The 24162-nt window shown below is 51.4% G+C and overlaps 12 protein-coding genes across 12 annotated transcripts; 6 read left to right on the top strand and 6 right to left on the bottom strand.

The window, feature by feature from the left end:
- Positions 1-102: 102 nt before the first annotated feature.
- Positions 103-1482, top strand: EDD37DRAFT_543493 (uncharacterized protein; the record flags this gene model as incomplete). Its single annotated transcript, XM_062813659.1, has 1 exon — positions 103-1482. A coding segment is annotated over one exon (1380 nt), but the record flags the coding sequence as incomplete, so codon positions are not given.
- Positions 1483-3862: 2380 nt separating this feature from the next.
- Positions 3863-5356, top strand: EDD37DRAFT_681155 (uncharacterized protein; the record flags this gene model as incomplete). The annotated part of the gene is made up of 4 exons (XM_062819742.1): positions 3863-3986; positions 4054-4376; positions 4446-4558; positions 4617-5356. The coding sequence occupies 4 exons, from the start codon at positions 3863-3865 to the stop codon at positions 5338-5340; spliced, it is 1284 nt and encodes a 427-aa protein (XP_062670127.1). The 3' UTR covers positions 5341-5356.
- EDD37DRAFT_404896 (oxidoreductase-like protein) lies at positions 5356-6250 on the bottom strand. Its single transcript, XM_062812376.1, has one exon. It carries the CDS (start codon positions 6158-6160, stop codon positions 5372-5374), a length of 789 nt encoding a protein of 262 aa, XP_062670126.1. The 5' UTR covers positions 6161-6250; the 3' UTR covers positions 5356-5371.
- A 558-nt stretch (positions 6251-6808) lies between these two features.
- EDD37DRAFT_650118 (uncharacterized protein) lies at positions 6809-8017 on the bottom strand (the record flags this gene model as incomplete). The annotated part of the gene is made up of 1 exon (XM_062818210.1): positions 6809-8017. One exon carries the CDS (start codon positions 8015-8017, stop codon positions 6809-6811), a length of 1209 nt encoding a protein of 402 aa, XP_062670125.1.
- Positions 8018-9858: 1841 nt separating this feature from the next.
- Positions 9859-11532, top strand: EDD37DRAFT_549001 (uncharacterized protein; the record flags this gene model as incomplete). Its single annotated transcript, XM_062813680.1, has 1 exon — positions 9859-11532. A coding segment is annotated over one exon (1674 nt), but the record flags the coding sequence as incomplete, so codon positions are not given.
- Positions 11533-12955: 1423 nt separating this feature from the next.
- EDD37DRAFT_404629 (mitotic spindle assembly checkpoint protein MAD2) lies at positions 12956-14304 on the bottom strand. The gene has a single exon (XM_062812371.1). The coding sequence runs from the start codon at positions 14061-14063 to the stop codon at positions 13095-13097; it is 969 nt and encodes a 322-aa protein (XP_062670123.1). The 5' UTR covers positions 14064-14304; the 3' UTR covers positions 12956-13094.
- A 504-nt stretch (positions 14305-14808) lies between these two features.
- Positions 14809-15849, top strand: EDD37DRAFT_609240 (alpha/beta hydrolase; the record flags this gene model as incomplete). The annotated part of the gene is made up of 1 exon (XM_062815118.1): positions 14809-15849. The coding sequence occupies one exon, from the start codon at positions 14809-14811 to the stop codon at positions 15847-15849; it is 1041 nt and encodes a 346-aa protein (XP_062670122.1).
- Positions 15850-15890: 41 nt separating this feature from the next.
- EDD37DRAFT_404837 (uncharacterized protein) lies at positions 15891-17053 on the bottom strand. The gene is made up of 3 exons (XM_062812375.1): positions 16610-17053; positions 16279-16559; positions 15891-16227 (listed from the first exon to the last, which is right to left on the bottom strand). The coding sequence occupies exons 1-3, from the start codon at positions 16811-16813 to the stop codon at positions 15933-15935; spliced, it is 780 nt and encodes a 259-aa protein (XP_062670121.1). The 5' UTR covers positions 16814-17053; the 3' UTR covers positions 15891-15932.
- Positions 16899-17917, bottom strand: EDD37DRAFT_404649 (Mss4-like protein). Its single transcript, XM_062812372.1, has 2 exons — positions 17692-17917; positions 16899-17642 (listed from the first exon to the last, which is right to left on the bottom strand). Exons 1-2 carry the CDS (start codon positions 17761-17763, stop codon positions 17295-17297), a joined length of 420 nt encoding a protein of 139 aa, XP_062670120.1. The 5' UTR covers positions 17764-17917; the 3' UTR covers positions 16899-17294.
- Positions 17918-18072: 155 nt separating this feature from the next.
- On the bottom strand, positions 18073-19164 carry EDD37DRAFT_650112 (dihydroceramidase; the record flags this gene model as incomplete). The annotated part of the gene is made up of 3 exons (XM_062818209.1): positions 18073-18788; positions 18836-19022; positions 19072-19164. The coding sequence occupies 3 exons, from the start codon at positions 19162-19164 to the stop codon at positions 18073-18075; spliced, it is 996 nt and encodes a 331-aa protein (XP_062670119.1).
- Positions 19165-19477: 313 nt separating this feature from the next.
- EDD37DRAFT_404666 (prefoldin subunit 1) lies at positions 19478-20251 on the top strand. The gene is made up of 3 exons (XM_062812373.1): positions 19478-19765; positions 19817-19983; positions 20042-20251. Exons 1-3 carry the CDS (start codon positions 19736-19738, stop codon positions 20208-20210), a joined length of 366 nt encoding a protein of 121 aa, XP_062670118.1. The 5' UTR covers positions 19478-19735; the 3' UTR covers positions 20211-20251.
- A 1094-nt stretch (positions 20252-21345) lies between these two features.
- Positions 21346-22799, top strand: EDD37DRAFT_404717 (uncharacterized protein). The gene is made up of 3 exons (XM_062812374.1): positions 21346-22109; positions 22249-22442; positions 22501-22799. The coding sequence occupies exons 1-3, from the start codon at positions 21449-21451 to the stop codon at positions 22747-22749; spliced, it is 1104 nt and encodes a 367-aa protein (XP_062670117.1). The 5' UTR covers positions 21346-21448; the 3' UTR covers positions 22750-22799.
- The last annotated feature ends 1363 nt before the right edge of the window (positions 22800-24162 follow it).

Genomic DNA, 24162 nt, shown 5'->3' with positions numbered 1-24162 from the left:
GGGTCTAACAGTAGCAGCGTCTCTGTGGTACTATCACCGCGATTGCCAATCGCGTGAGCCATGTCAGCTGTCGCCGAGACCATCGAGATCTCTGTGAATGGTGATTTGCCCCCAACGTCCTACGATGGCAGCCATCTGCCGTGGAAAGCCTACCGTCAACATGTCCTTGGCGCTTATCGCATAAAGATAGTCGACCTGGCACCGAGGGAGAGGCTCCCTTCAACGCTTCTGTCCATGATAGAAGAGGAACTGCCTCGCGCCGCCAGATACGATGACCTCAAACAAGCATTCCGAGAGCAGGTGATCAATGGCCGGGGCTTTGGACCTTCACCTCTATTCCCCCCGAACTTACTGCCATCTATCAATGACGAAACAAGACTTGCTCGATGCATGATCCCCAATTTCAGCCGCGAAGCTCTCCCTGAGCATGCAATCAACCAGACGGGGCCCCTCTACAAGCTCAACATACCACGTTCCGGACTCGGCTGTGGCTTTTCTGCCTCTGCTATGACAGCAGATGAACTGAACGCCCTACCTTCATATCTGGTGACTACGGGGACAATTGTCCACTTCGAGACTGGATACATCTCACCTGGTGCCGCGATGTATTGTCCTTTTCTGATTTTCGAACGTGGACAGGGTGACAAAGATACCCGCCTAGAAGCCGCCAACAACCAGTGTGCCACTGGGGGCGCTTGTTGTCTTCAAGCACTTCAAATGTTGTACGCCAAAGCCTGGAAGGGACAAATGATGCCTGAACTGCCCATCACCTTTTCCTGCGTCATTGAAAACACTTTTGCCGTCATGAATATACATTGGATCGACCACAGCCAAGCGTTCTGTATGGCGCCTCTGGTCAAGTTCGACCTGACAAAGGACGACCACTTCAATCAATTCCACGTTTGGGTCGACTCGATTGGCAATTGGGCGCTGACACACATATTGCCACTGGTTAAGATGGCTTTGAATCGATTGCGTCTGACAACGAGCACTCCACCTCCTACTGCACGGGCACCTCAACTTACGCTCGACACGGCAGACTATCCCAATGATGCGCTTGTGAAGTCTCTTCGGACAAGCTTTCAAAACATACCTTGGCGGTTTGAAGACGACGAGTATACTCCTGTCAGCAGCAGTACTGCAAGCTGGGGCAGTCCGGTGATACTCAACGCCAATTTCCCATCTTATCCAAACGTTCCTGCTCGTCACGCCAGACTGCAGACACCCACCTCTGCCATCCAAAGAAAACAATTCTCTGCGCTGCTTGGTCAGCGTCCCACACCACCGCCAGCTTACTCGGAGAACTCCGAGCTAATCTGGCAGAAGCGATTCGCGCACGCCATGGACGAGGTCCGGGACCTGCAACGCCAACTCCAAGAACTCCAGAACAAAGTCGAGGAATCGAACATGTCCGTCCAGAACGACATGTCTGGCCTCAGAATGACCGTCAACTCGGTGCTACGTAAGGAGACTCTCAACCAGCGGAACAAATCCCTATCACTGGGCATACAGGAGATGTATTCGCAGTCGAACACCCCTTGCAGCCCACTCGTCAATGAGATTGAGGTACGTCCAGCCTTCAGTCCCGAGAGAGCCATGTACCGGGACGGTCAATACCAGAAGGTCCCGATGCCGCTGTCTCCCAACGTCCTAGCTTCAGGACTCCCTTCCCCAGGTCTACCCTCACCCGGGCTACTTTTTCCTGGAATGCCATCGCCGACGTTCTCCATGTACAGTGAAAACAACGTGGTCATGATTCCACCTGCGCCTCCAAAGTCGGCCTCATTCCTGAAGTTCGCAGGTCTCATGGTCTCTGGGCACATGATCGGAGTCTTCATTCCAAACATGTTACTGAGGGTCTTTGTGCTGGGCTGCATCACAGATGTGTCTATGCTCGCCTTTGCCAGTCCCCACTTGCCCAGCTCGGCGGAGTACTTGTTTTCCTTCTGGCGATCCATGAGGTGAATGTGTGGTCGCTAAGCCTCACACGGCCGGGATTCACAGTGTGTCCTTTCTTTCACATCTCAGCGGTAGAGTTTGCGGAAATGGTCGGGTCTCTTGGGTTGGAAAATAATGAAGTGCTTCTACTGCGCACGGCTGAGTATGTCTGCCTTTTGAGGTCTCGCTAGCAGCAGTAATAAGAAGGTCATACAAGACGGATGAAGATGTATCATTATATGAGAAAAGGTCTGAGGAGGACTATCCTGACAAGCCGAAATGGAGGATTTCGAACTGGTTTGCCTTCCCTCATTCATGCACTCATAGGGCATCAGTCCGGTACCGGCTTGCTGAATACTGCACTGTACTACTGCGTAAATGCTTTCCCAAATATCGGCATGCATGCGAGGCTAGCTTCCAAGAACACAAACATTTGAGGACATCCTGGTATTCAATGGGTCCTTTCACAGAGATCCCTGGAAACCGGTCTGGGCCTTGGCCTCAGCAAGTAAGGCGATTCTAGTAGTGGGAAGGCCAGAGGCCATAGGCCAATCAATGTGGACTGGTATAGATCGACCACTAGTCCAAAATGGTTGCATTCGCTGGAACGGCCTTTCGTGGCAACCGGTGAGAGAGAGTCTGACTACAGAGGGGCTTCACGGTATTCAGACTACCTCAATAGAGTCCATCAAGTGTCGTCGATCATGAGGGCTTGCAGGACGCCTAGTGAATGTGGCCGGTCGATCCTGGATTACATGCCTCCACCTAGGACTGATTCGTAGATCCTCATGGTCGATTTCATAATATCAAAGACATCATAGGGCGTCATTGGGATGAGCGATAGCGTGCAGCATACGGAGAAAAGCCGTTATGATGGTGGTAACTTGGCGCTTGGTTCGCATATGCAAAGGCGTTAATGGTGCCAGCCTCATGTCCGAAACCGGGCAAGTCCAAATGCCTTGGTAAGCAGCCAAACGTGTGTCTAGGCCAGCCCAGGCAGCTGGTTAACACTGATGCCTGCAAGTTGTGCGCAACGGCACGTAAGGGACCTTTCACCCATGTCAGAAAATCCCCAGACCAGAGGAAAATAAGTCTCCGGACAAACGATCTAGCCTGGCCCGTTCTTCAGCCCCTGGCATGGAGGCTAATCTACACTGTTGCATACCTGTCAACCGCTCCTCGTACCACAGCCTGATATTTGATAATCATTTTTGATGCCTGCCAACGGCACCATGCATGCGATCATGTACTCATGATAGCTCGTATGTGCACATCATGTCAGTGTAGATCGGCTCCGCGATAGGCCGGAAGGTAGGTAGGGAAATTGTCATCGAGGCTCATGCTTCCTGGGAACGAGCACTTGAGATGCCCAACATGATATCATAGCGGTACCAACGCCCTCATGCCATGGCTGATGTCGAACCATGTTGACTTTAGACGGCCAGGAACCATTCGAGATTCATCGAGAATTTCATCAAGCCGAAAGACCAATACCCCGTCACCGGACTTTGCCAGACGACTGACTCTGAACCACACATAACATCGATGAAGAGGCTCCGATCAGGTGCGAAGCAAAAGGAAGATGCAGATCGAATTCATCAACGTCTCGAAACCTTCCGACGCGCTTTCAGGGCCCCAGCAGAGTAAGATCAAATCGCACGCGATGCGCCATGTCCATCGGCGGAAAGCCTCTGGACTGGCCAGGAGAACACACTCCCCAAGGTACTGCAAATGTAACAGGCCTTTGGCATCAGATGCAAAATATCCGACTGCTGCGCAACCCACGGCTGGACAGAAACAGGGAGAGCTTTGTCGAGGGAGCTGGGCACATTGGCATGGAGACAGCACATCTTGTCCTCTTCCGAGCAAGGCCACCAGGTTTATCTGCCATGAATGTGGGTGCGCCAAATTAGATGCTGCCGCCATGGTCAACTCCGCCATGTGCCACCACTGTTCGTCACAAATTGCCCTCAGAGAGGAGTCATTCGACTTCTTCGCTTCCGCAGCAGTGCCTATCACTCCTCGATTTCGCCAGCTTTTGAACCATTGTATGTTTTGAATGCTTGCGACCGTCGTTCGTGGAAAATATTTGCTGACATGCAATTTTCCCAACAGTCATCGAAATCCTCACACCTGTCACCAATCCTGTCATATACGGTCCGGCGGACAAAATTGTGATTACGTCCGCTCTGATTGACATTCTCAGGAGTGTCGTCAAGGATCCAGCCTGTTTGCATGCTGTGATCGCGGATGCAGCCTCGCATCAGGCTGGAGTGCGGAAGGAAAACAATCAGGTTGAAGAGCATAAGCTTGCGCAAGAAGAAGCGGATACCCATCGAAGTAAGGCTATTAGCCTAGTTCGAGCCAGACTCCAGTATCAGCATGGATCTTTCAGTACGTCCACCATAATCACTGTGCGTCATTTGGGCGTTATGGCCGTAAGTTCGCGTCTGAGGAATAATTCAACCCGAAACCCGTGACGCTGACAAGACTGGTCGATCAAACAGATAAAGCAAGGAGAGGAGGAATTTGTCGCTCACCACGATGGATTGGCGGAAATGGTCAAGCTCAGTGGAGGCATCGATGCGCTCCCTCGAACAGCGGCTTATCACGTCTCCAAGTCAGTCACCGACCCGAGTTTGCTTTTCAAAGCCTCCCACTGATCCTATACCATTTAGGGCCGAAGCTCAGATGGCGTGGCATCGACAACGAACACCGCTTCTCCCTCCTTTCAAGAGCAGATTCTATGACGCCGACTGCTGGGATGAGGAAGCCGGAATGTTGCTGGACCAGTTTGAAAGACCCTGCGAAGATCACCATCTGTGGACCTCCTTATGTCCTCAATTGTTCGAGGTAGCATGTGAACTGCAACACCTCACTCGACTGGTCGAGACTTACAGTAGGACCCCTCGTCTGGTTACGGCATTGATGAGGGAGTTCGCCGAGGACACTTATGCAAAAGTTCAGTACAACATTGTGTCCTTCCCATTCCCATGCCCGGGCGCCTGCGACACTCCTGAATACCACCGTCAGGATGCTTTGCGGGTGGCGGCCCTGATATATCTCAATACGGCAATCCGTGTGAAGCCATACGACAAGTTTCTGCAGACATTGATCACCCGTCTGTCAGGATCTTTGCAGAAGTCCAATGTCGAAGAACTTTGGGTACCACACCAGAGCGTTCTCCTCTGGGTAATGTTCCTTGGGTATCATGCATGTAGGGGGAAGGCTGAGCAGGAGTGGTATGCGACTGAGCTTCGGCGGCTGGTACATTTCGTGCACTTCCGGAGGCTGGATGATATACGCGTGGTCCTTCGCATGTCTCTCTATAGAGAGAGCGTTTATGACGCAACATTGCGTGACTTGTGCACGAATTGTTTGCAGCCATTGTTGAATGAATAAAATGTAAGAGGAAGGGGAGATGTTTGTGTCATCAACCACCTTCATGTCTGGCTCGTTTCCGGTCTCGTATCCTCTTCTCGGTTGCCATGAACTCTCGGATTCCGATAGGAATGCCAGCGAACAGTATGTCCTCTTCATTTTCCGGAGATGAAGGCGTTGTCCAGAGACTCTCGCTCCCGCCACCATCATCGTCCATGCTGCCGGAAGCCTCGTGGACCTCAGGTCGGGCTAGCTGGATCTTCGGGCCTTCCGCTGTTCGGTTGGGGGATCTTGATTGTGCTTCGTGTACTCGGGCAGCCCATGCCTCTACGTCGTCTCTGTAGTCATCCCAGACGCAGTGTACGCAGCCACTCATGCAGCAATTATCCGGTTCACCTGGCCGTGGCGGAACAGGTACACCATTGATGGTCCTCCAAGTGGCATCCGGTGTATCTGAAACGGTTCGTTGGTACCCGGATCCTTCTATTGAGCCAAACAGCTTCCTAGCTCTTTCTTCCTTGGACTGATCACCGCCTGTTGGCACAAAGTCTGGTAGAGGGCTGTCCTCGTGGGTGGTCTCCGGTAGTGGCGAAGAGAGTAGGTCGGTGTAGAAGTCACCCAAAGGCACAGCTTGCCGCTGATCCTCGAGCTCTTCGCGACAAGCAGCGCTGGTCAGGTGGAAGGACCTGCGCCATTCTGAAGAGGTAAATGTCGTGTTATGGTTGACTCGTGGTCTCGCGGGTGACTGGCTCTCCCGAAGCAGGAGCTGCCGTCGTAGACAAGGTGCACAGGTCCACGCGCGCTTCACCAGCACAGTTACCAGAGGATTTAATGTGGCCATGTCCTATACTTGAGAACGAACTCCCGTTCCTCGAACAGGGGGCGTTTGTTAGCAGTCCATTAATTTGTCCTATCGAGACATTAAGAAAATGTATTATTATGTATTGCGCGAGTTCTCGGTGCTTCTCCGCCATCTCGACAATTACTCGTGATGATGTCAGCGCTTATGTAACGTTGGTGCGTTGCAGCCTTGTCCAGCCTTGCCCCTTTCTGGATGGCTATTCAGTATGTTTTTCGCACTTGTTAATGCTTCATTATGAGGCCAATCCTGGCTCCCAGGCCTTGTTGACCAAACGCCAGTATGTCGCTGCATCGACCAAGACGTGTTTCGCGTGTAGACTGCTCACAGATATACTTAAGAAAGCCGAATTATAAGAGATTCGCGAGACGAATCCACAACATCGTAGGTGCATGTGGATGGCAGAGCCTTGAATGAATCGGATAGAATTCTCTTTCATTGCCGTGTTCCGCAAAGAGATTGTACTCTTCTTGGGGGACAAAGAGGATAAATAGGCTCTGTCAAGACGGCCTGGGAACAGCTAGACTGGTTTCTGTCAGGCGTCCCATCAGGTTCGACACTCAGGTGGACAGTATCATGATGACTCTGGAAGACCACATTAGACCGAGGTCCGGACCTAGGAGAGTGTTCTCAACACCAAGCATATTTCTCATCGGCCAGCCAGACGACATCCTCGTTGTCATGGCTATTCCAGCGAAGGCTGCATAAGTGCTCCTTGTCTCGAGTAATGACTTCCACCTTGCCTTGCTCTGCAGACTTCAGCTTCTGAGCGGCTGCGAGCGTCAGCTCTGTTGGGTCCCAGACTTCGACACCGGCAGCCATGTCCCATTGAGACGCTTCTAGCTGCGCGCGCAAAAGAAGAGCTGCTATTGCCCCCTGAGCATCCCCTGAGTTCTGAGTCTCTGGTGGAATCACGGTGTGCAGAATATGTAACTGCCAATCATGTTCTCTGGTTGCAAATACACGGCACCATATCAAGGCTAGCCCAGTCTCTCGATGAATAGCGCCTTTGATTGTGGGATGGCCTTTTCCAAGAAGTTGGCACTGAAATTCATCTCGGGCGGTATGCCAGCCAAAATGCTCCAGATCAGGACGTATTGCCACATAAGTTTTGTTTGGCTGTATTGTGGACTGCTCCTGCAAGCGTTGTTCGACATATTTGACGGTTGGAATATGCTGCAAGTCTGACATGGTTAACGCCTCAATAGAAGGAAGCTGACCCTGTGCCCTTTCATAGTCATTCTGTTGCAAAGGCGCTAGGTAAATGTGAGTAGAAGGAAAGACTTTCCAGCCATGTCTTGCATAGAAGTTGGGACCTATATCCGAATAAAGGACTGAAAACGCATTCGGAAGATCTTGGAGTTTCTGCCAGCTTTCCAATCTTTTGCCCAACTCCCGCATCATGCGACCTGCATACCCTTTGCCACGGTACTCAGACCTTGTGAATACGGAGGCGATGCCGTGAGCCTGAACGTTATCAAGCTTCCCCTGCTGGGCGACGTACGCACAGGTTTGGATGGTCTCGCAAGAGGCGAAGATTTGTCTAGTTCCGTCTGGGTTGAGAGGAAATGCGTCAGAAGTGAGAATCCATCCTGTGATTCGGCCGTCCTTGGTCAGATTGGTCTGCTGTAAAATCTCTTCACGTTCAAGGTATTGCTGCAGATCCAACGGGCCTTTCCACTCTTCGGCATTGAGATGCGCCGTCTGCAGATATTCAAGCGGTGTGACAGGCTCGACCTTCAGGTCTTGGGATTGTGCAGAAGGCAGAGACTGGGCGTCTAGGGCAGGAGGTTTTGAGGTCGTGAGAACATCGTTCGAGGGAGTCGTTGAGGCAGACATTGTGGTCGTCAAGGAGCCTAAGCTGGTAAGCAGAATGACAGACAGGCAGGTTAGCAAGGAGAAGGAAGCGCGGAGAAACTGAAGCAGAAACAACTAGACATGATGATCACAAGGCGCATCACCCACAAACTTTGCAGAGCAAAGGGGGAACATTAAGTGAACTGGGCTCAGTTCACAGGAGCAGAGTATTCCACATCAGCTGATACGACTGCTGTTGACCCTGAAGCCATTTGTGAGAAAGCAGGCTCGAGACTGCTGAAGGATAGCGAAGTGCTCCCTGCGAACCCCAGGGCAGGCAGTCAAAGCACATGGCGGGGTCAATTCCGCCCCCAACTTCTTACTAGGACAGATATGTCGAATCTGTAAACAAAAAGTCGATCATTTATTTGTTCTTTCAAACCTTTCATGATTTTGATACTCCTGCAGGAGACAGATGAAAGGTTACCTGATAAAGTCTTCTCGTGAGACTACTGAGGTAGACTTCAGTGAGTCCTGAGAAGGGAGTCTGCCTGATGGAACAACCCCGCCTGCCTAGACGCCGCCTTGGTGTCTGCCCTCCCCTTACGGGCGCCGCGAGCGAACGAGTGCGGGCAAGGCAAGGTGGGATTCCTGCATTCTGCCACACCTCTCTTGTTGTCGCTCTGCATCATTGACCCTTCCACTTGACGGCTTCAACCTCACTTGTTCACACTCTAATCCGACAAGATGTACCAACAAAATGCACAGAGGCCTTGTCACTTGTCTTCACAATTTTCGCCCGAGTTTATTCTAACATTTCCAGTCTTGACTTCACACTTCACTCACTGACTGCTTTTGCTAACTCAATAGCCCTTCCTTTGTTCGCGCTTATCCCTGCAGAATCACTGCCTCGATGCCTTGATTGTATTGCGCAAATGACCACTTCGTCCCAGGCTATTGTCAAACCAGATCTTTCGTGTCTCCCACCTCGATCTGAATGCGGGACTAGATCCTGAGCAGTAATCTTCGTCTTGTCACTGCTACGCCAATGCAAAACCAATGGTCCTCAGTCTCTGATTCTCGCATTCTTCGGTCACAGCCTCAACCTGTCACCACTGCTGATTGTACATCAGCATGGAAAACCACGCTATTGGCGGGCTCGAAGAGTAAGATACCTCCACCTGACTTTTATCAGTTCCGTCCATCATCTCCTCCCTTGGTACCCTGCTTGCTGAGAAGAAGTCCGATGACTACAACCATACTCGGGCATGGCTTCCACAATGACTAACTATCCTCCCGGTAGGATGCGTGAACGATTCCACCATGGTGCTCTCCAGATGCTCCCGTCCGCACATCGAGTTCATCGAGTTCAGCCGAATGCAGACACAAGAACCGTAATCGAAATACTCTCTGACGACGATTCTGACCACCAAACCCCTGTTGGACCTCCTCTCCTCAATCGTCCACGCCACCGACGAGTTTCAAGCAGGGACTCGGCCAATCTGCCCTCAACAGGTGACAACATGAACGGCGGCGAACAGACACACCGAGGATCTCGATCTCCCCTTTACAAACGTGCCAGGACTGGTCTCGAACCTGGACCTATGGCCGCTCAGGACTACGCTCAATATCATCACAACTTTGAGCAAAACCATCGAGTCCGGTATGAGGCTCCTCACAGACCGCCAATGAATCCTGCTCCTCAGCCTGAATACACCGGCCATGATAGTCACAGTCTTGCTAGGTTCGGACAGACTGTCTTTCCTGCACGACCGTCCGGCCAGATCGCTGCGAACTATGTCCCCCAACCTAAGCAAGAGACAAACCTGAGGGAAGAGCGTGAGAAGCCACCTTACTATGTTGACAGCCGCTTCGATGTGAAGATGTATAAAGGCCCAGGCTACGAACGATTTCCTGTCGTCCTCGGCACTGTCAAAGGTCATAAAGAGTTGTGCGAGAAATGGGATGCAGATCAGCGCCAAAAATGGGAAAAAAAGGCTGCGAAGATGAGGCAAAAGATGCTAGATGTTTATGTTGTTCATGGTAGTGACTCGGACTCTCCTGACGAGACGGACAGTGAAGTGCGCAGCAAAGAACCTGATGACAAATGTCTCCAAAGCGTCCTCGAGGTGTTTCCCGACATCGAGGTTGCGTTTGTGGTGGGCAAAATCCATGCTCATGGACCGCAGCCAATCTACACTGACGAAGACGATGAAGTCATTGAACTCGCAGCACCACCCCTTGCTGAGAGGATTATCGCCGAGATCCTTGAGTTGGACTCGTATCCGAAGGAAGTTGGCGTAGAATCCTCCGGAAGCCGGACTGCTGCACCAGAGGACGGAACGGGCTTTACGATATCCTGGGATCGAGATCTGTTCAAAGACGACATGTACCGCAAGGATGCTGTGCTCCTGCTTGCAAAGACCTTTGACCATGTGCCGACGCACTACATCCAAAGCATCGTCACGCAGAAGAAGTCCATCTTTGACTCGTATGTCTACATAGAAGAGAGGGAAGATCAGTTCTTTGCCAAAAACCTCCGGCCGTACGCACGACTGCGACAACCGAGGAAGGAAATCGAGAAGAAATATCAACTCGGCATCTCTGATCGCCGTATCCCCTATCAATATCACAATCGGGTCAATGAACTCCAGGCTGCTAGACAACATGTTGCTCGAGAGGCCATTCAAGAAGCTGCAAAGAAAGCCAAAGAGGAAGCGGAGGCTCTCAACCTGGCTAAACACAAGGAAATGGGTGCTCTTGTGGAATGTCAATGCTGCTTCGATGAGGAGATTCCCCTAAATCGCGTGGTTGAATGCATGGCAGACGAACCGCACTTTTTTTGCTACGTGTGTGTTGAAGGGTTAGCTGATAATCAGGTCGGCATGTTGAAGTACGAGATGCGTTGTATGGATGGGAGTGGTTGCACTGCTGAGCTCTCCAATGAAGCAGTCGGAAAAGCCGTCCCCATCCTGACATTTGATCGGCTTGCCCTGAATAAGCAGCAAGCAGAAGTCAGACTCGCCGGGATTGAAGGGCTCGAAAAGTGCAAATGGTGCGATTATCAGGCCGTCTGTGAAAATGTCGACAAGGATCCAGTATTCTATTGTCTCAACCCAGAGTGCAAACGCGCCACGTGCAGAAAGTGTGAAATGGATAGTCATCTCCCAAGGACTTGTGAGGAAAACCAGCGGGACAACGATCTTCATGGGCTTCACGCCGTGGAGGAAGCAAGATCTGAAGCAGTCATGCGAATATGTCCGAAGTGCAAGGTCAAGATCATGAAGGAGCAAGGCTGCAACAAGATGACATGCAGCACTTGTAACACTATGATGTGTTATGTGTGCAACGCTGATCTCACAGCTCTGGGCCAGAGACCATATGATCATTTCAACAAACCAGGTGCCAAATGTCGGTTGCATGATGAAGACGGTGGTGATAGGCATGAAGAAGAGGCCATGCGAGCCGAAATCGAAGCGATCAAGAAAGCCAAGGATCAGAATGCGTCTATTGACGAATCCCGACTTCGGATCGAGTCTGGGAAAGCGCCAAAGCCGAAATTGGACGATCATGCTGCAGCAAACGTCATGTATCGGGGCATGAACAACCGTGCGGGTCGTTTGAATAATCGTCAGCGCCGCGTTCAGGACCTACAAGCACGTGTTGCCGTTATGCAAGATCTGATGCCAGATCCGGAGCTTGAGGCGCTACTTGGACGAGTCCGTTGGCACGAACAACCCCGACAGGTGCAACCAATACCGAATCACGACCCTGAAATGCAGCTTAGGCCAGCGAGGGAAGCCCGCGACAGAGAGCATCGAATGCGCGCCATGCATGCCAGGATGGAAGAATTGCGTCAACAACGCCAGGCTCAACAACTCGTCAGAATAGAAGAACTGCGTCAGCAACACCAAGTCAATATGCAGGCAATGGCCAACTTGGCTCCTCCTATACCGCCTGGCATTCCGCCGACGCACATGAACGCACAACCGCAGTATGTGCCTCTTGAAGGGGCCAATGCCCACGGAGGCATGGACATGAATGCGTATCATGGCGACCGCTGGCCTGCTCCGGCATGGATGAACGATTATAATGAGGACAACGGCTTCAATTTCCTTTTGCACGGATGGGCTATGGCGCCGGACAACGATATTCAACCTGGACCCCAAGGATTACCCCAAGTGATCTTGCCCAACCCAGCCACAATGCATAGAAATATGCCTGCTCCATACGTAGCACCGGATCCTGTCCGTGATGCGTTCGCTAACCCTCGTCGTCGATGAAAAAGACGTGCATAGGGGCGCCATGCGCAACATAGCTGAGCGAGGTGGATGTTGCGGCCATCTGAACTTTCTGAAGAGAAGAAGACGCCGCGCGCAACATACTAGTAGGGGCCTTCTGACTCAGGAGGGGCGCTGCGAACAAAGCTTGTGTTACGTGTCAATGCATTGGGCGCCACGCGCAACAATGGTTCTGAAGATGTGGTGGGTGCCACGTGCATGGCTAGGGTGATGTCGCGAAGAGGGCGCTGCGAACAAACGGAGTTATATTCGTCTTCCTCACTGGACGCTGGAAAGTGGACGGCCCTACGATTTATGGTGTTGTCAGGACATGAAGAATGGTTGGCCTCAGATAAAAGAGCTGTTTTCACACGACGTTTTGCTCACGCCCGGGTTGTCTTGTTGATTGGGATACGCGGAGTATTGGCATCATTTTACCTCTTCTTTTCCTTCTTTTCATTCAACAAAACATGGCGGTCGGTTTTCATGGGTGGACAATGGCACACTAAGGAACACTACAACAGCAAATGCATCCTCAGTGGCCGTGGTTTTGCAGGATGACATCGATGAACTGTGCAGAACGGCAGACAGAGCTGACGGACATCCGAAACCAATAAAAGAAAGCATTGTTTGTGTGCCATTAGCATTATTCAGCTGGCTTCATTGTGTTACGACAGCTTTCAGCCAGGGAGGTCCGAAATAGCAGAGTCTCGATACCAGGCGCAGATGGGATGACTTTACAGGATTAGGACACATAATCAGGATGCATCATAATTATGCAAATGCTTTTCGAGAGGTTTATATGATTCTGTGACTGGTGGTGACCGAGGGGGAGAAAGTCATCTATCTCTTTGGTAATCCGTAGCACCACCCTGAGGTCTCTTGTTGATGTCTGGTGGCTCCAGATCATATTCATTTCCAGGATCGAATCGTTCCGTTCCAGCACCGTAGGACATTCTAGCACGTCGCGCCTCCGCAGATAGTTCCGAGGACTGAGGAAGGCCGTATTCGAATTTCGCAGCAGACTCCTCGACCCAGACTTCCATACGTAGCTCGCCTGCCTCGAGTCGGCGGACGGCGTGCGTCTTTGGTGCGTTGGCACCGTGCTGGTTGTTTCTGTTGTCATCGTCGCCGTCATCACCGAAGGTGACCGGTTCAGCGGCGATCCATTTCCGCTCTTCCTTCTCGAGTCGGCCTACAGGTCTGTCGGCGCTGTCTTTGACTTCAATGGCTAAGGTGAAACTGCATTCCGGAGCGTCAGGTGTGTCACTGTCACTGGGTAGTGGTCTCAGTTTCGTCGCGGCGGTGCTTATTCGACTGAGCGTGGCACGAAAATTGGCTTCTAGGTCAGCAAGGTTGAGCTTTTTGGCGAGTAAGTCTTCCTGGTCTTCTGGCGCTGCGGCTGGTGCTGGCACGGGAGCTGGGGTAGTGGTGTCGAAGGGGATGTCACGGTCCTTTTTGGCGACAGTAGGGAAAGAGCGGAGGTCGAATGTCCAGCGTTCGAGGACTTGGTTACTGGTAGTTTCGTAGATACATAGGCTGACTTTTTCGACGGTGTTCTTTTCGAGTTGGTCGCGGATTGCGGCGATGGCGTCGGTGATCCACTGGCATACTTGGGGGTGGCGGTTTTGGCGGACGGGGTAGTTGTAGGCCCGGGCGGATAGGAAGGAGACTGGTGGATAGAGCCGGCGGAGGTAGAGGATGTGGTGGGTTGCGATGGTGAGGAAGGATGTTACTGTTTCTACCAATGCGCGGTGCGTTGATAGGAGGTTGGAGATTGTCGAGGCGTTGGGTGGTGGATTTGCCATTTTATGAGAGACTGGAGTCAGGGGTTTGAGGTGGTTGGGTGGAAGACGTGTATGGTGTCTCGTGCCATGATCTGGGCGAGATCTACCTTGGGTTGGCTGCCCTCAGAGATGTGCGTGCGTTGCTGGATTGATTCGGCCGCTGACAGGATTCTAGGCGTGGCAAAGACTATGTATTCAGTGCAAAGATGGAGCCGTGTTCATGTGTTGTGGAATGTGGTAGAAAAGGACGACCATGACTGTTGATAGTCATTGAAAGGGAGGATTGATATTGACGTCTACAATTAGCCAATCACGTCACGGCTTTTGCGGATGTGAACCTTGCCGAGGACATCAACAATGACAACATCGTCACTTCACTATCTGACAATTACCATTTCTCGTAGTTGAGAAAGACTTGACAGTTCACCACCTCTGGGAAGTCAAGTCCCTGCTGGTTGTTCCCCAGTATTCAATATGCTCGGTAAGATCGGAATCAGGCCCTGCCCCGCCATGCACCCCCCAAGAGGGATGTGATGTGATTGTTGCGGGGATCATCCTGATTGACCCTGCAGAAGCTGCGCGACGCTAGCTGCAGACTGAATCTGATGCGCAGAGGCCTCCGTCAGACTCGTATACTAGCCGTCAGCCAGGCCCCCTTACCCCATGGCCTGAGAGATATATAAGTCACTCAAACAGTGGCGCATGGAGTCGTGGCAGCTTACATCCTTGAGCCACAAAACGTTGTTGTGTTGCCAGTCGAATCAAGATGTCTCCCTCAGGTACCGATGCCTCAGTTGAGACCAGGTCAGCACCGCAATATACCGAGCTTCCGGAAAGGGCCCAAAAAGCAGTCGACAACTTTATACCCCCGGAGGCTTTAGTCGAGGAACGTGCCCGCCACTTTGACTCCGTCAAGCCCCGCCCTTCAGACCAAGACGATGACACGGAAACTCTGGATGGCGTGGTGTTTACGCACCACTTCGTGGATGCACCGGGAGATCACGAGTTTGTAAGATTTCACTACGTGGGAGCTGGGACTGGAGAAGCAATTGTCTTTCTTCACGGCATACCAGATTCTTGGTATCAATGGCACCACCAAATGGCAATGCTCTCCAAGAACTATCGATGTATCGCCCCCGATCTCAAGGGCTACGGGCAGTCAGAAAAGAAGCCGGGGGATTATCGTCATGAAGGGGCTGCAGACAACCTCTATGCCATGCTCGAAAAGATAGGCGTGGCCGCCACGAAATTCAACGTCGTCACCCACGATCGAGGTACCGTACAGGCCGACTACATTGTAGCAAAGTACCCAGAAGCCGTGCTGCGCTATGGTCGTGGCGAGCAACACCTATACCACTTCAACCCTGTTCTGGCTCCACAAGGTGACATCTTCAAAGACGCACCATATACTGGGATAATGGAAGACCCCAAGCGATTCGTGGTGTGGGTTTACACGTGGATAGCGAAGCGACCTATCCCAGACGACGAGTTCACTCGTATCATCCAGGAGTTTTCTTACCTTGGTATAACTCGCGCCGTCCCACGATACTTCAACTCATCGACGTTTCGGGCTGAATGGCTCGATCGCCGCAATCGGCTGCTCAGGACCTGGAAGTGTCCAGTCATGATTATGCAGGGCTACGAAAGCAGAACCCAACCCCGCGAGTTCTACGAAGCCGCGAGAGAGTACATTCCCAATGCGAAGGAAGTGCGAGTGAAGTACATGCCCGGAGGCCATTTCTGGACAATGGAGAGTCCGGAGGAAACAACTGAAGCAATCCAAGAGCTGCTTGCCTTACCCACCTAGCACGAGGCTCGTGGCCGAGGGCTCGATGGCAAGGCTTCGGCTTGTTGTACCGCAAAATGTGCTTGCCGCAGAAAAGCTCTCTTCTAATGAGGGATCATAGTCTTTCTCCCGTCCATCATTTTGATCCATTCTGGGCTTTGCATGGCCCACGCCCCGTACTGTTTGAGCTTTTCTGGAATTAATTGGTCGCGACCTACGTCGCTCATGCGTGCCATGAACACAACCAGATGCGCATCGAGCGCAGTTGGCTGTGATCCATATATCCACTGATCAGGTCGGCCAAGACAATTCTCCAAGGATGCAAGTAATTCTCGAGCATGCTTTTCATTTTTGGCGGTCTCGGAGGGCACCAGCCCACCTGTCTTGTCCCGCTTTATCCTGGTGCTATCTTAGCCTTGAGACTTCACTGTCTTAGAGTTGAATACTCACACTGCGAGTTTGAATTCCAGCGCTTTTCGATATCGGTCGGAGATATTAGGGTCATCCAGGCGCCGATTCACCCCATCCTCAAACCCTTGAGCGACCTCAGGCCGTCCAGGAAATGATAAGGAGAAATAGTTCAGCGCATGAAGATCCTTCAAATATTGGCGGATCTCGCCCTCGTGCACGGCAGGTATCAGCTGCGGGTATCGTGCTGCCAACCAAAGTGTCATCTCTACACTGTCGGCGATGGGTCTATCCAGCTCACTTCTGTGTGCCAGCACGGGAACCTGGTTTCGGTGTCTTTAGCGACGAGCATCTCGCGGGATGATATGCTTACCTGACCATGGTGGTTGATATCGCAGAGGAAATGTTCCTCTAGTTGTTCTTCGTGGAAGATGTCAACAACCCTGGTCTGCACTTTGATCTCATCTTCGGAGTCATTGCGTTCTCCTTTCAGGGCCAGACTATACAACACCATCAATGAACAGACTGAGTACTGATTGTAGTAGAGCACATATCCAGAGGCTCGACCGTCGTCCATGCTGCAGGAATTGAGCTATCAGGCACAAGGGTTTGTGAGCGTCACCGTTGGTGACATAGAGACAATGCCCACCTTTGCAGCTCCCACAGATATACTTTCGAGGAGCCTTAGACAGACAGCGATCGACCGGGCGCCGTACGGAGTGAGAGACTGACAAATGTGCCTCGATCTGAAGATGCAACTTCAGATGCTGACCGCAACGTGACCGTAGCTACCTGGTAAGGCGCCCCACATTCCATTCCCCGTGCCCTGTATGGTATATAAGCAACGGCATTGCTCTTCGACGCGGAATTCGAAAAGGTATGGTGCACGCGACTCAAGGATCGACGCTCTTCACGCTGGCAGATAAACTCCCGAGCTATTGGGATACCTCGAGATGGTCCAGCAGGGTACTGTCACCACAGATCTATGACTTTACAGACGACGGTATGGTCCGCATGTGACGCCTTGCCTTCCTATCCGATGGCCCGTTAAAAGGGTACTATACATATTTCTCTCTCTGTCCCGCATCGTCAATAGGCTTGATCCAGTGCAGCCTGTGCTTCACGTTAAGTTCCGCAGTCGGCGCACGTTGCAAGTACTCTTCGTCGTCCAACGTTCCAACCTGGATGATCCGCTTGTCTGGTAGGAACTGAGCTTCCGCGTATATTGGGCTACCACAGTCTTCGCAGAATGACAGTGTAAAGTCGAAGCCTTCGTCTATGTGCTGCGTCTTGACCGTCTTCAGAGCCCCACTGTTCAGGACGAAGGCTGTCGCGGGCACGGTCAAGTTCAGCGATGTCGTGCCACCTGTGATCTTGCGGCACGGTCGGCAGTGACATGCTGATGTCTTTCCCAGTCAATGGCATTGTGTGAGCTCGAAGATGGGAGGTTCATACCTGTTGAGTCGTGGTAGGATCGATCTCTAATGTATATGTTACTTTGCCGCAGAGGCAGCTTCCTTTCGGCATTTTGAGAGGGTATCGAAGGAAGGATGTGGGAATTCGCAATATCGGTGAGATGGCCAATGTACTGATATGCGCTGTACATAAGAAACAGCAATTGTTTTGCTGGTCTGACTTGGTTCTCTAAGCTCCAGGTTGCTTACATTCAGTTCAATGGGTGGCCTCATACAGCGTGTACCGGATTGGCTAATTTCAACATCAAAGTCAGATTGGGTGGTTGCATGGGTATCTCCAAATGTCAAAAGCCGACTTCGATACAAGTCTTGGGGATGCTCTGACTTATGGTACATTTGTTGGCCTGACTGTTTCCAGATTTCAGTTCAACTTCTTTAAATCACCGTTGGCGACCTTTCCGTTGCCTTTTGCCGGCGGTTCCGAAACTCTGACCACCTCGGGCAGGTGGTATATCTTGTCCCATACCAGGCGGAAGTGTTCTTGGTCACCGTTGAGAATGTGTCGCAGGTGAATAGCCCAAAGAATGTAGCAATATGCTCCGAGACCGGTCATCAGATGCCACCAACCATGTCCCTCTAGCACAAACCCCCACGGCATGCCGATACTTCGACGCCATTGACGCAGAGTCGAGCAATAAGTGTTATCCAATGCCCAAATGCCGAAACCGCCAACGAACACGGTTATGCCAAACACGACAAAGAACCACATTTCCTTCAGGATATCAAGGTCTCGCTTGTTTTCGTATTCTTGCTCTTCTTTGCTCAGCACAGGTAGATTTTGCTGCTTCCTCTCGATACGATGCTCCTCTTCACTTTTCCTAAGTGATGGGCGGAGGCTGAATTCCATACTGTATATGCTCCGAAAGACAATGAAGACCGTAAGCAATGCGTAGACTGTCTGGTGGAAAACTGGATCCTGCAGGTAGTGGTAATACACTGTGATACCAGCACAGAAGAGAGACAAGAAGACTCCGAGGGCTATCTGGTGACTGGCTGGACGTGAGTATGAAAGACTGGCATATGCCATGAGACATGTGGTGTAGATCATGTTCAGCTCATCGACCAATTGCCAGGGATCTGGTCCCATATAAGCAGCGCACCCGAGTACGTCTGAGGACACTTACATTTCAATGTGGTGTGAAACATGAGACTCCCAAAGCCAACGAGGAAATAGCCATAATATGCGACCTCGAAGACCGTGTCATGACCTTGTTTTCTACAGCTTTGAACCCCTCTGTATGCAAGGTAGATAAACATGATATTGGTGAGGGTATTGATGATCTCGGCGGAGTAGTATGTGGCATAGTAGTCCTTCTGCTGTCAGCCCGGCACTCCATGCTCTTGTAGATGCCACTCGTACCTCTTCACACCATTGCAGGGTGGCTGTGACTGGATCCCAGTAGCCTGGCTGGTCCGGCGGAGGGTAAGGGATCGAGGGTAGCCATGATGGCATTTTTGCGGCCGGGGTTATTCGGCGCTCGCTCTGGTTCTGGAGTTCGATCACGATATCATGTTCGTAGAAAGAGAAATGCGGACCGAGCGACTTGGTAACTACCGGATACGTCTGAAAGAGCGGAAGAGTACAACTGAAGGTGCTTAACAAGATGGATGGATCGTGGAGGCGACTTTTTTGTTTGCTACTTTCAGGTTATGAAACGTCCAACTCGGAACTGACTGTAGATGGAGTGACGTAGCCTAAAGTGATGCCCAGCAAACCAGCCTAGGCACTTCCGGGGTGATCAATCGGCGCCTAAGTAGGCAGGCACATGTGGTTCACCTGCTGAGTCCGTGTTTCCTGTCTCTTTGGGTAATCAACTGTCCCTCGAACCTCGGATCTCAACCCTAAACAGGCTTGCGCCTCTCAAGCATCTCGGAACTGGCATGCTCGACGAACCAATTGCGTTGGCCTGAGATCGTCCCTCGCATGCGCGTACTTTTGCGGAGGACTGACCTGATTCTTTACTTAGAATATTGTCGCTCAGCATTTCAATTTACAAAGCACATCCGCCTGCAGCCCATTCAAGATGTCTATTCCTAACGTTGCCCTGCAAAAGGTTTGACTAGCTCCTTCAGTGATAATCGGCAGACTTCTGATCCTCTGGTAGTTGCTTCAAGAAGTCGAGACGCAGGCAATACTCTCGCAGCAGAAAATCACCCAGACCCAGGCCGAACTCAGTACCAAACGACGCGATGCACGATTGAATCTCCTTACCTCCAACGAGCTCAAATCGCTAGACAAGGACACAAACGTATACGAAGGAGTGGGAAAAATGTAGGCAATCCGAATAATGCCCAACAAAGGTCTAACTTCGCTGATACAATGGAAACAGGTTCGTTGCGGTGCCTGTACCGACGCTGAACAAGCGACTGGAGTCCGAGTCGACTACATTGTCAAAAGACATATCGGACTTGGAAAAGAAATTGCACTACCAAGAGACCACCTACAAGAATAGCCGGCAACACATTGAGAAGATCTTGCAGACTGGAGCTCGGCCCTGAGGAACTCAGTGACTGAACCTCATTTGCCAGCGCGTTGCACATCTGCTCGTGGCAATCTCAATGTTGCACGAAATGGATGGATCAGTGAGGACGCTCACAAACCATGTTGTCCGTAGTGACATCTTGACCGCCCACTATGCAGAAACACAGCAAGAATCCAAGATCTAAACTTGGCATGCCACAGCCTTGATGCACGATGGGCGTCCGAATTGCCGTCACGACAAAGGAACAACAGACTGTCTCATGCCCTGGTCTAACATACATTGCCTACAACGGTGCAAGTCTGAGGGCACGTTGGACGCCGCTAAAGTCGATTGAGAGATGCAGATGAGCGTTAGCTCGAATGAAACATGCCTCTCTGCTTCACGATTGAGGCTCTAAGGAGCCTACAGCGAAAAGGGGTTCAACATCAAACGCAACAGATCGTTTTGGCCCCAGAGGGCGGGTTTCGGCAGTTTGAGGATGGTGTCACAAGTCTTTGCCTAATCAATGAATCTGGTCAATGACGACTTGTGAGTATGAAGCTGCATTCAGGCCGCCCAACAGTCCCACAAAAATGCTGTTTGCTACCGGAAAATGGGTTCGGCTTGTCACCAAAGAGCCTCAGGCATGTTGATCTTTGTTGTCAGCGCAGATGGCCGCCTAGATGGAGCGAATTTGTCACAGTTTTCAGAACTAATCAAACGTATAGCAGACATTCATACACAAAAACAAAGACAACTGAGCGGCGCTGAGGCATCTGATCCCGGTCAACCGTGTTTTCTTTATACGAGTTTCATTCTGATTGGCAACAAGAATTGGGCCGGAAGCAAGCCGAGAGAAACTGACTGAGATTTTGACCTGGACCAGGTGGACGGCGGCCCCCAAACGTGCATATCTTGTGGCTGGCTCCAGGCTTGCAGCAGCAGCAGATGTTCCATAAACCTAGTGGCTCCCCCCACCACCAGCTGAAATTGCGGTCGACTTCTCACTACCTCTCTCTCTCTTTCTCTGTTCAAGTGCGCAAAATTTGAAGCATTTGTGGGAAGCATATTGCTACCTTTATTCTTCTACAGCTGCATCTGTCACCGATCAATCCTATCATTGTTGCGCCCCATATTGTGCTGCAACTGGGCGCTTACCAGCCTTACCCCGCCTCCACTGCGAGTTTATTCAGCAAAGGTCTGACCAGGCTGAACTGCGCCCATTTGAGGGGTAAAGCCAGGGATTTTTGATTACCCGTAGCGAAGACAACCACAATGGCTCGACGATACTCTGACGATTCCGAAGGCGAATATGTGTTGATGCCAGTGAAAAGTCATGCTGGGAGTGACTACGGCGGCAGAGGACGAAGAAGACCACATCGAGGAGTGGAAGAAGATATCGTGATCAACAACAACCTGCTTGTTCCGGGAGGAGGTCGGCCCCGTGCTTCGAGCACAGGCGAACGACCCACACAGACCATCATCAATGTCGCAGGCTCGGAACGCGGGCACAGCCGCAGCCGTAGTCGAGGCCGTGGCGGTCACTACGACAGTCGCTCGTCCAGTTCAGATTACTACACCGGTCGATCAAGATCACGGCACCGCCCTCACAGCAAAGTCTACGAGGATGACTTGTCGTATAGTCTGCGAAAAGAACTTACCATTGCACGCGAAGACCAGGCCAAAAAATCCCGCGATGACGAGAAACGGCGATGGCAGTTGGAAGAGGAGGAGAGGCGAATCAAGAGACAAAAGGAAAGAGAGGCCATCTTGCTAGAAGGCAAACTCGAGGAAGAGAAAAAGAAGAAGGAACAGAAGGAACTGAGGGAGAGGATCCTGCGCGAAGAAGAGGAGAGGCTCAAGAAGGAGAAGGAGAAGAAAAAGGCCGAGGAAGAGGAGTTTGAGAGGAAGGTCAAGGAGAAGTTCATGAATGCTGGTATGCAGTACCCTTCCTATCCTTATGATCGGTACTGGTAGTACAGTGCTGGCTCTGTGGAGTTCTGCGCAACACTGCCATATTTGGTGCCCGTTTGCGATGGGTTAACATGTACTAATTCCTTTCTGCGTTTACACAGGCTACAGTCCAGAATACGTCGAGGAGATTCTGCACAAGAAGAAACAAGAGCGCGCAACGCTGGCAATCGATCTGCACCGCCCAACCTTTATCAAGGTGAATCGCAAATACTTGCACCCGGATACATTGGATTATTATGGTTTGCCTTGGGAATGGGATTCGGTGAGTCTGCAAACGCACGAACGTTCCTTCGAAGTGGGACACATTTGTTTGTTGGATGTTTGTTAGGCTAACATTTGCAATTTTTGTGTAGCGCGACACAGAGTACATCATCATCAAGAAGTACATTGACAATACATTTCAAGACGAGCTATTCGAACATACACGCCGATTGAAAGAGCGGAAGTTGATCACCACGGGGCCATACGTTAAGGAAACGACTAAGATTACGACACTGGTGCCGAATGAGTATGTCAAGAAGGGAGATAAGATGTATGTCGTACGGAGCAAGAGTAAGAGTCCGGGTCGGAGGCGGAGTGGTGGTGGTTGGATGTTCTCCTGAGTGATCACACTTCGAGGCGACGACGCATGGACGATATGAATGCATGAATGATATGATGATATATGGGACCTCGCCTCCTTTTGTCTAAGACTACGATGTTTACGATCTACTGATTTTGGTGGTGATATGGAATGTGATGTGCGATGTACATTGGCATTGGCATGGTTGGAGAGGCGGTTTTATGATATATGCTACACAAACAACACAATTCGAATACAAACCACTGAACGATGTGACTTCTCGATGCTGTGTGCCGCGCATTGTTTATGTGTGATGTATGGTCAAACGCCCTGCCGCTTCTTTTTGTCAGATCGCATAGCAATGCCTGGCGACAAACACAAGGCAGCAGAGACAACTGAGTCAAGTCCATACGCGGCAAACCCGAGGAGTGTCTGGATGTGATACCCGAACAGATTGGAAATGGAGCATGCCAGCCGCAAAGTTTCCATGCTTACGCTTTTCCTGACACAGCCGTCGATCGCAATCGCAAGGTTTCTCCAAGCAGAAAGAGGTTCACCGTGGTGGATTTGCCGTTCCTTTGCGCCTGTGGCCATGGGTGACTGATCGAAGGAATAGTCCATGTAGAGGTCGAGGGCATCCAGACAAAAGCAGGACACATATAACGTTGCCAATCCTGAACCCCGTCACAGTCGTGGGCAAATAAGCGACGGGTACGAGGTACGGAGTATCATTCCAATCGTGGCGGCAATGTGTCAGGCAAAAGGTTCGGGGTGGCGTACCGTCGATCCCAGCTTTTCAGGTCTGCGAAGGGCCAGAAGCTGAGGATCGGGGCAAGGATGGGGATAGAAAAAGTGACAGGGGATGAGGTACGTACCTTGTGGAGTTTCTGATAAGAAGAGCAGTTTGACTGGTTGTCTGCCGGATAAAGAATACGAGGTACTGTTCGGCGATAGGATCGCGAGCAAGACGCTCCCAGCCCTACGCCGCGCGAAGTGAAGTCGCTGCGAATGGGCAGGAGCTTGCGTTCTGGCATAGCAGAGCCAGAGATCTGGTCAGTGCTTGGAATGCCATTGTTGACGGCGTTTCTGATTCTCGTCTTCGTGGCGGCCTGAGGGCTATCGACGTGGGCATTCGAATACGATTGTGAAAAAGTGCGCGACCTGAGAAAGCGCACTGTAGACATGAACCTGTAGAGCTTGGTCTCTGAGAAAAGGGACGAACCTCAGCACTTGAAGCTGAGCCGTCTTGCGACTTGCAACATGGAGGAATTAATGCAGTCTCATGGGCCTCGCGCATATCTCCAAGCCATGATCCTGGATGTTGCCTGAACGTTATCGCCTCTCGAAGGCCCAAAGGGGTCCACTTGAGTGGCGATTATCGCCCTGTTGTTTCATGAAGTTGAGGTGTAGATTACTCTGTTAGGCAAGAGTGTTGCCTGAACCGGAGGAGCGA

Source organism: Exophiala viscosa (assembly GCF_022695815.1).
Source record: "Exophiala viscosa unplaced genomic scaffold EDD37scaffold_5, whole genome shotgun sequence".
Classification (NCBI taxonomy): Eukaryota; Fungi; Ascomycota; class Eurotiomycetes; order Chaetothyriales; family Herpotrichiellaceae; genus Exophiala; species Exophiala viscosa.
This window is presented reverse-complemented; position numbering and strand designations above follow the sequence as displayed.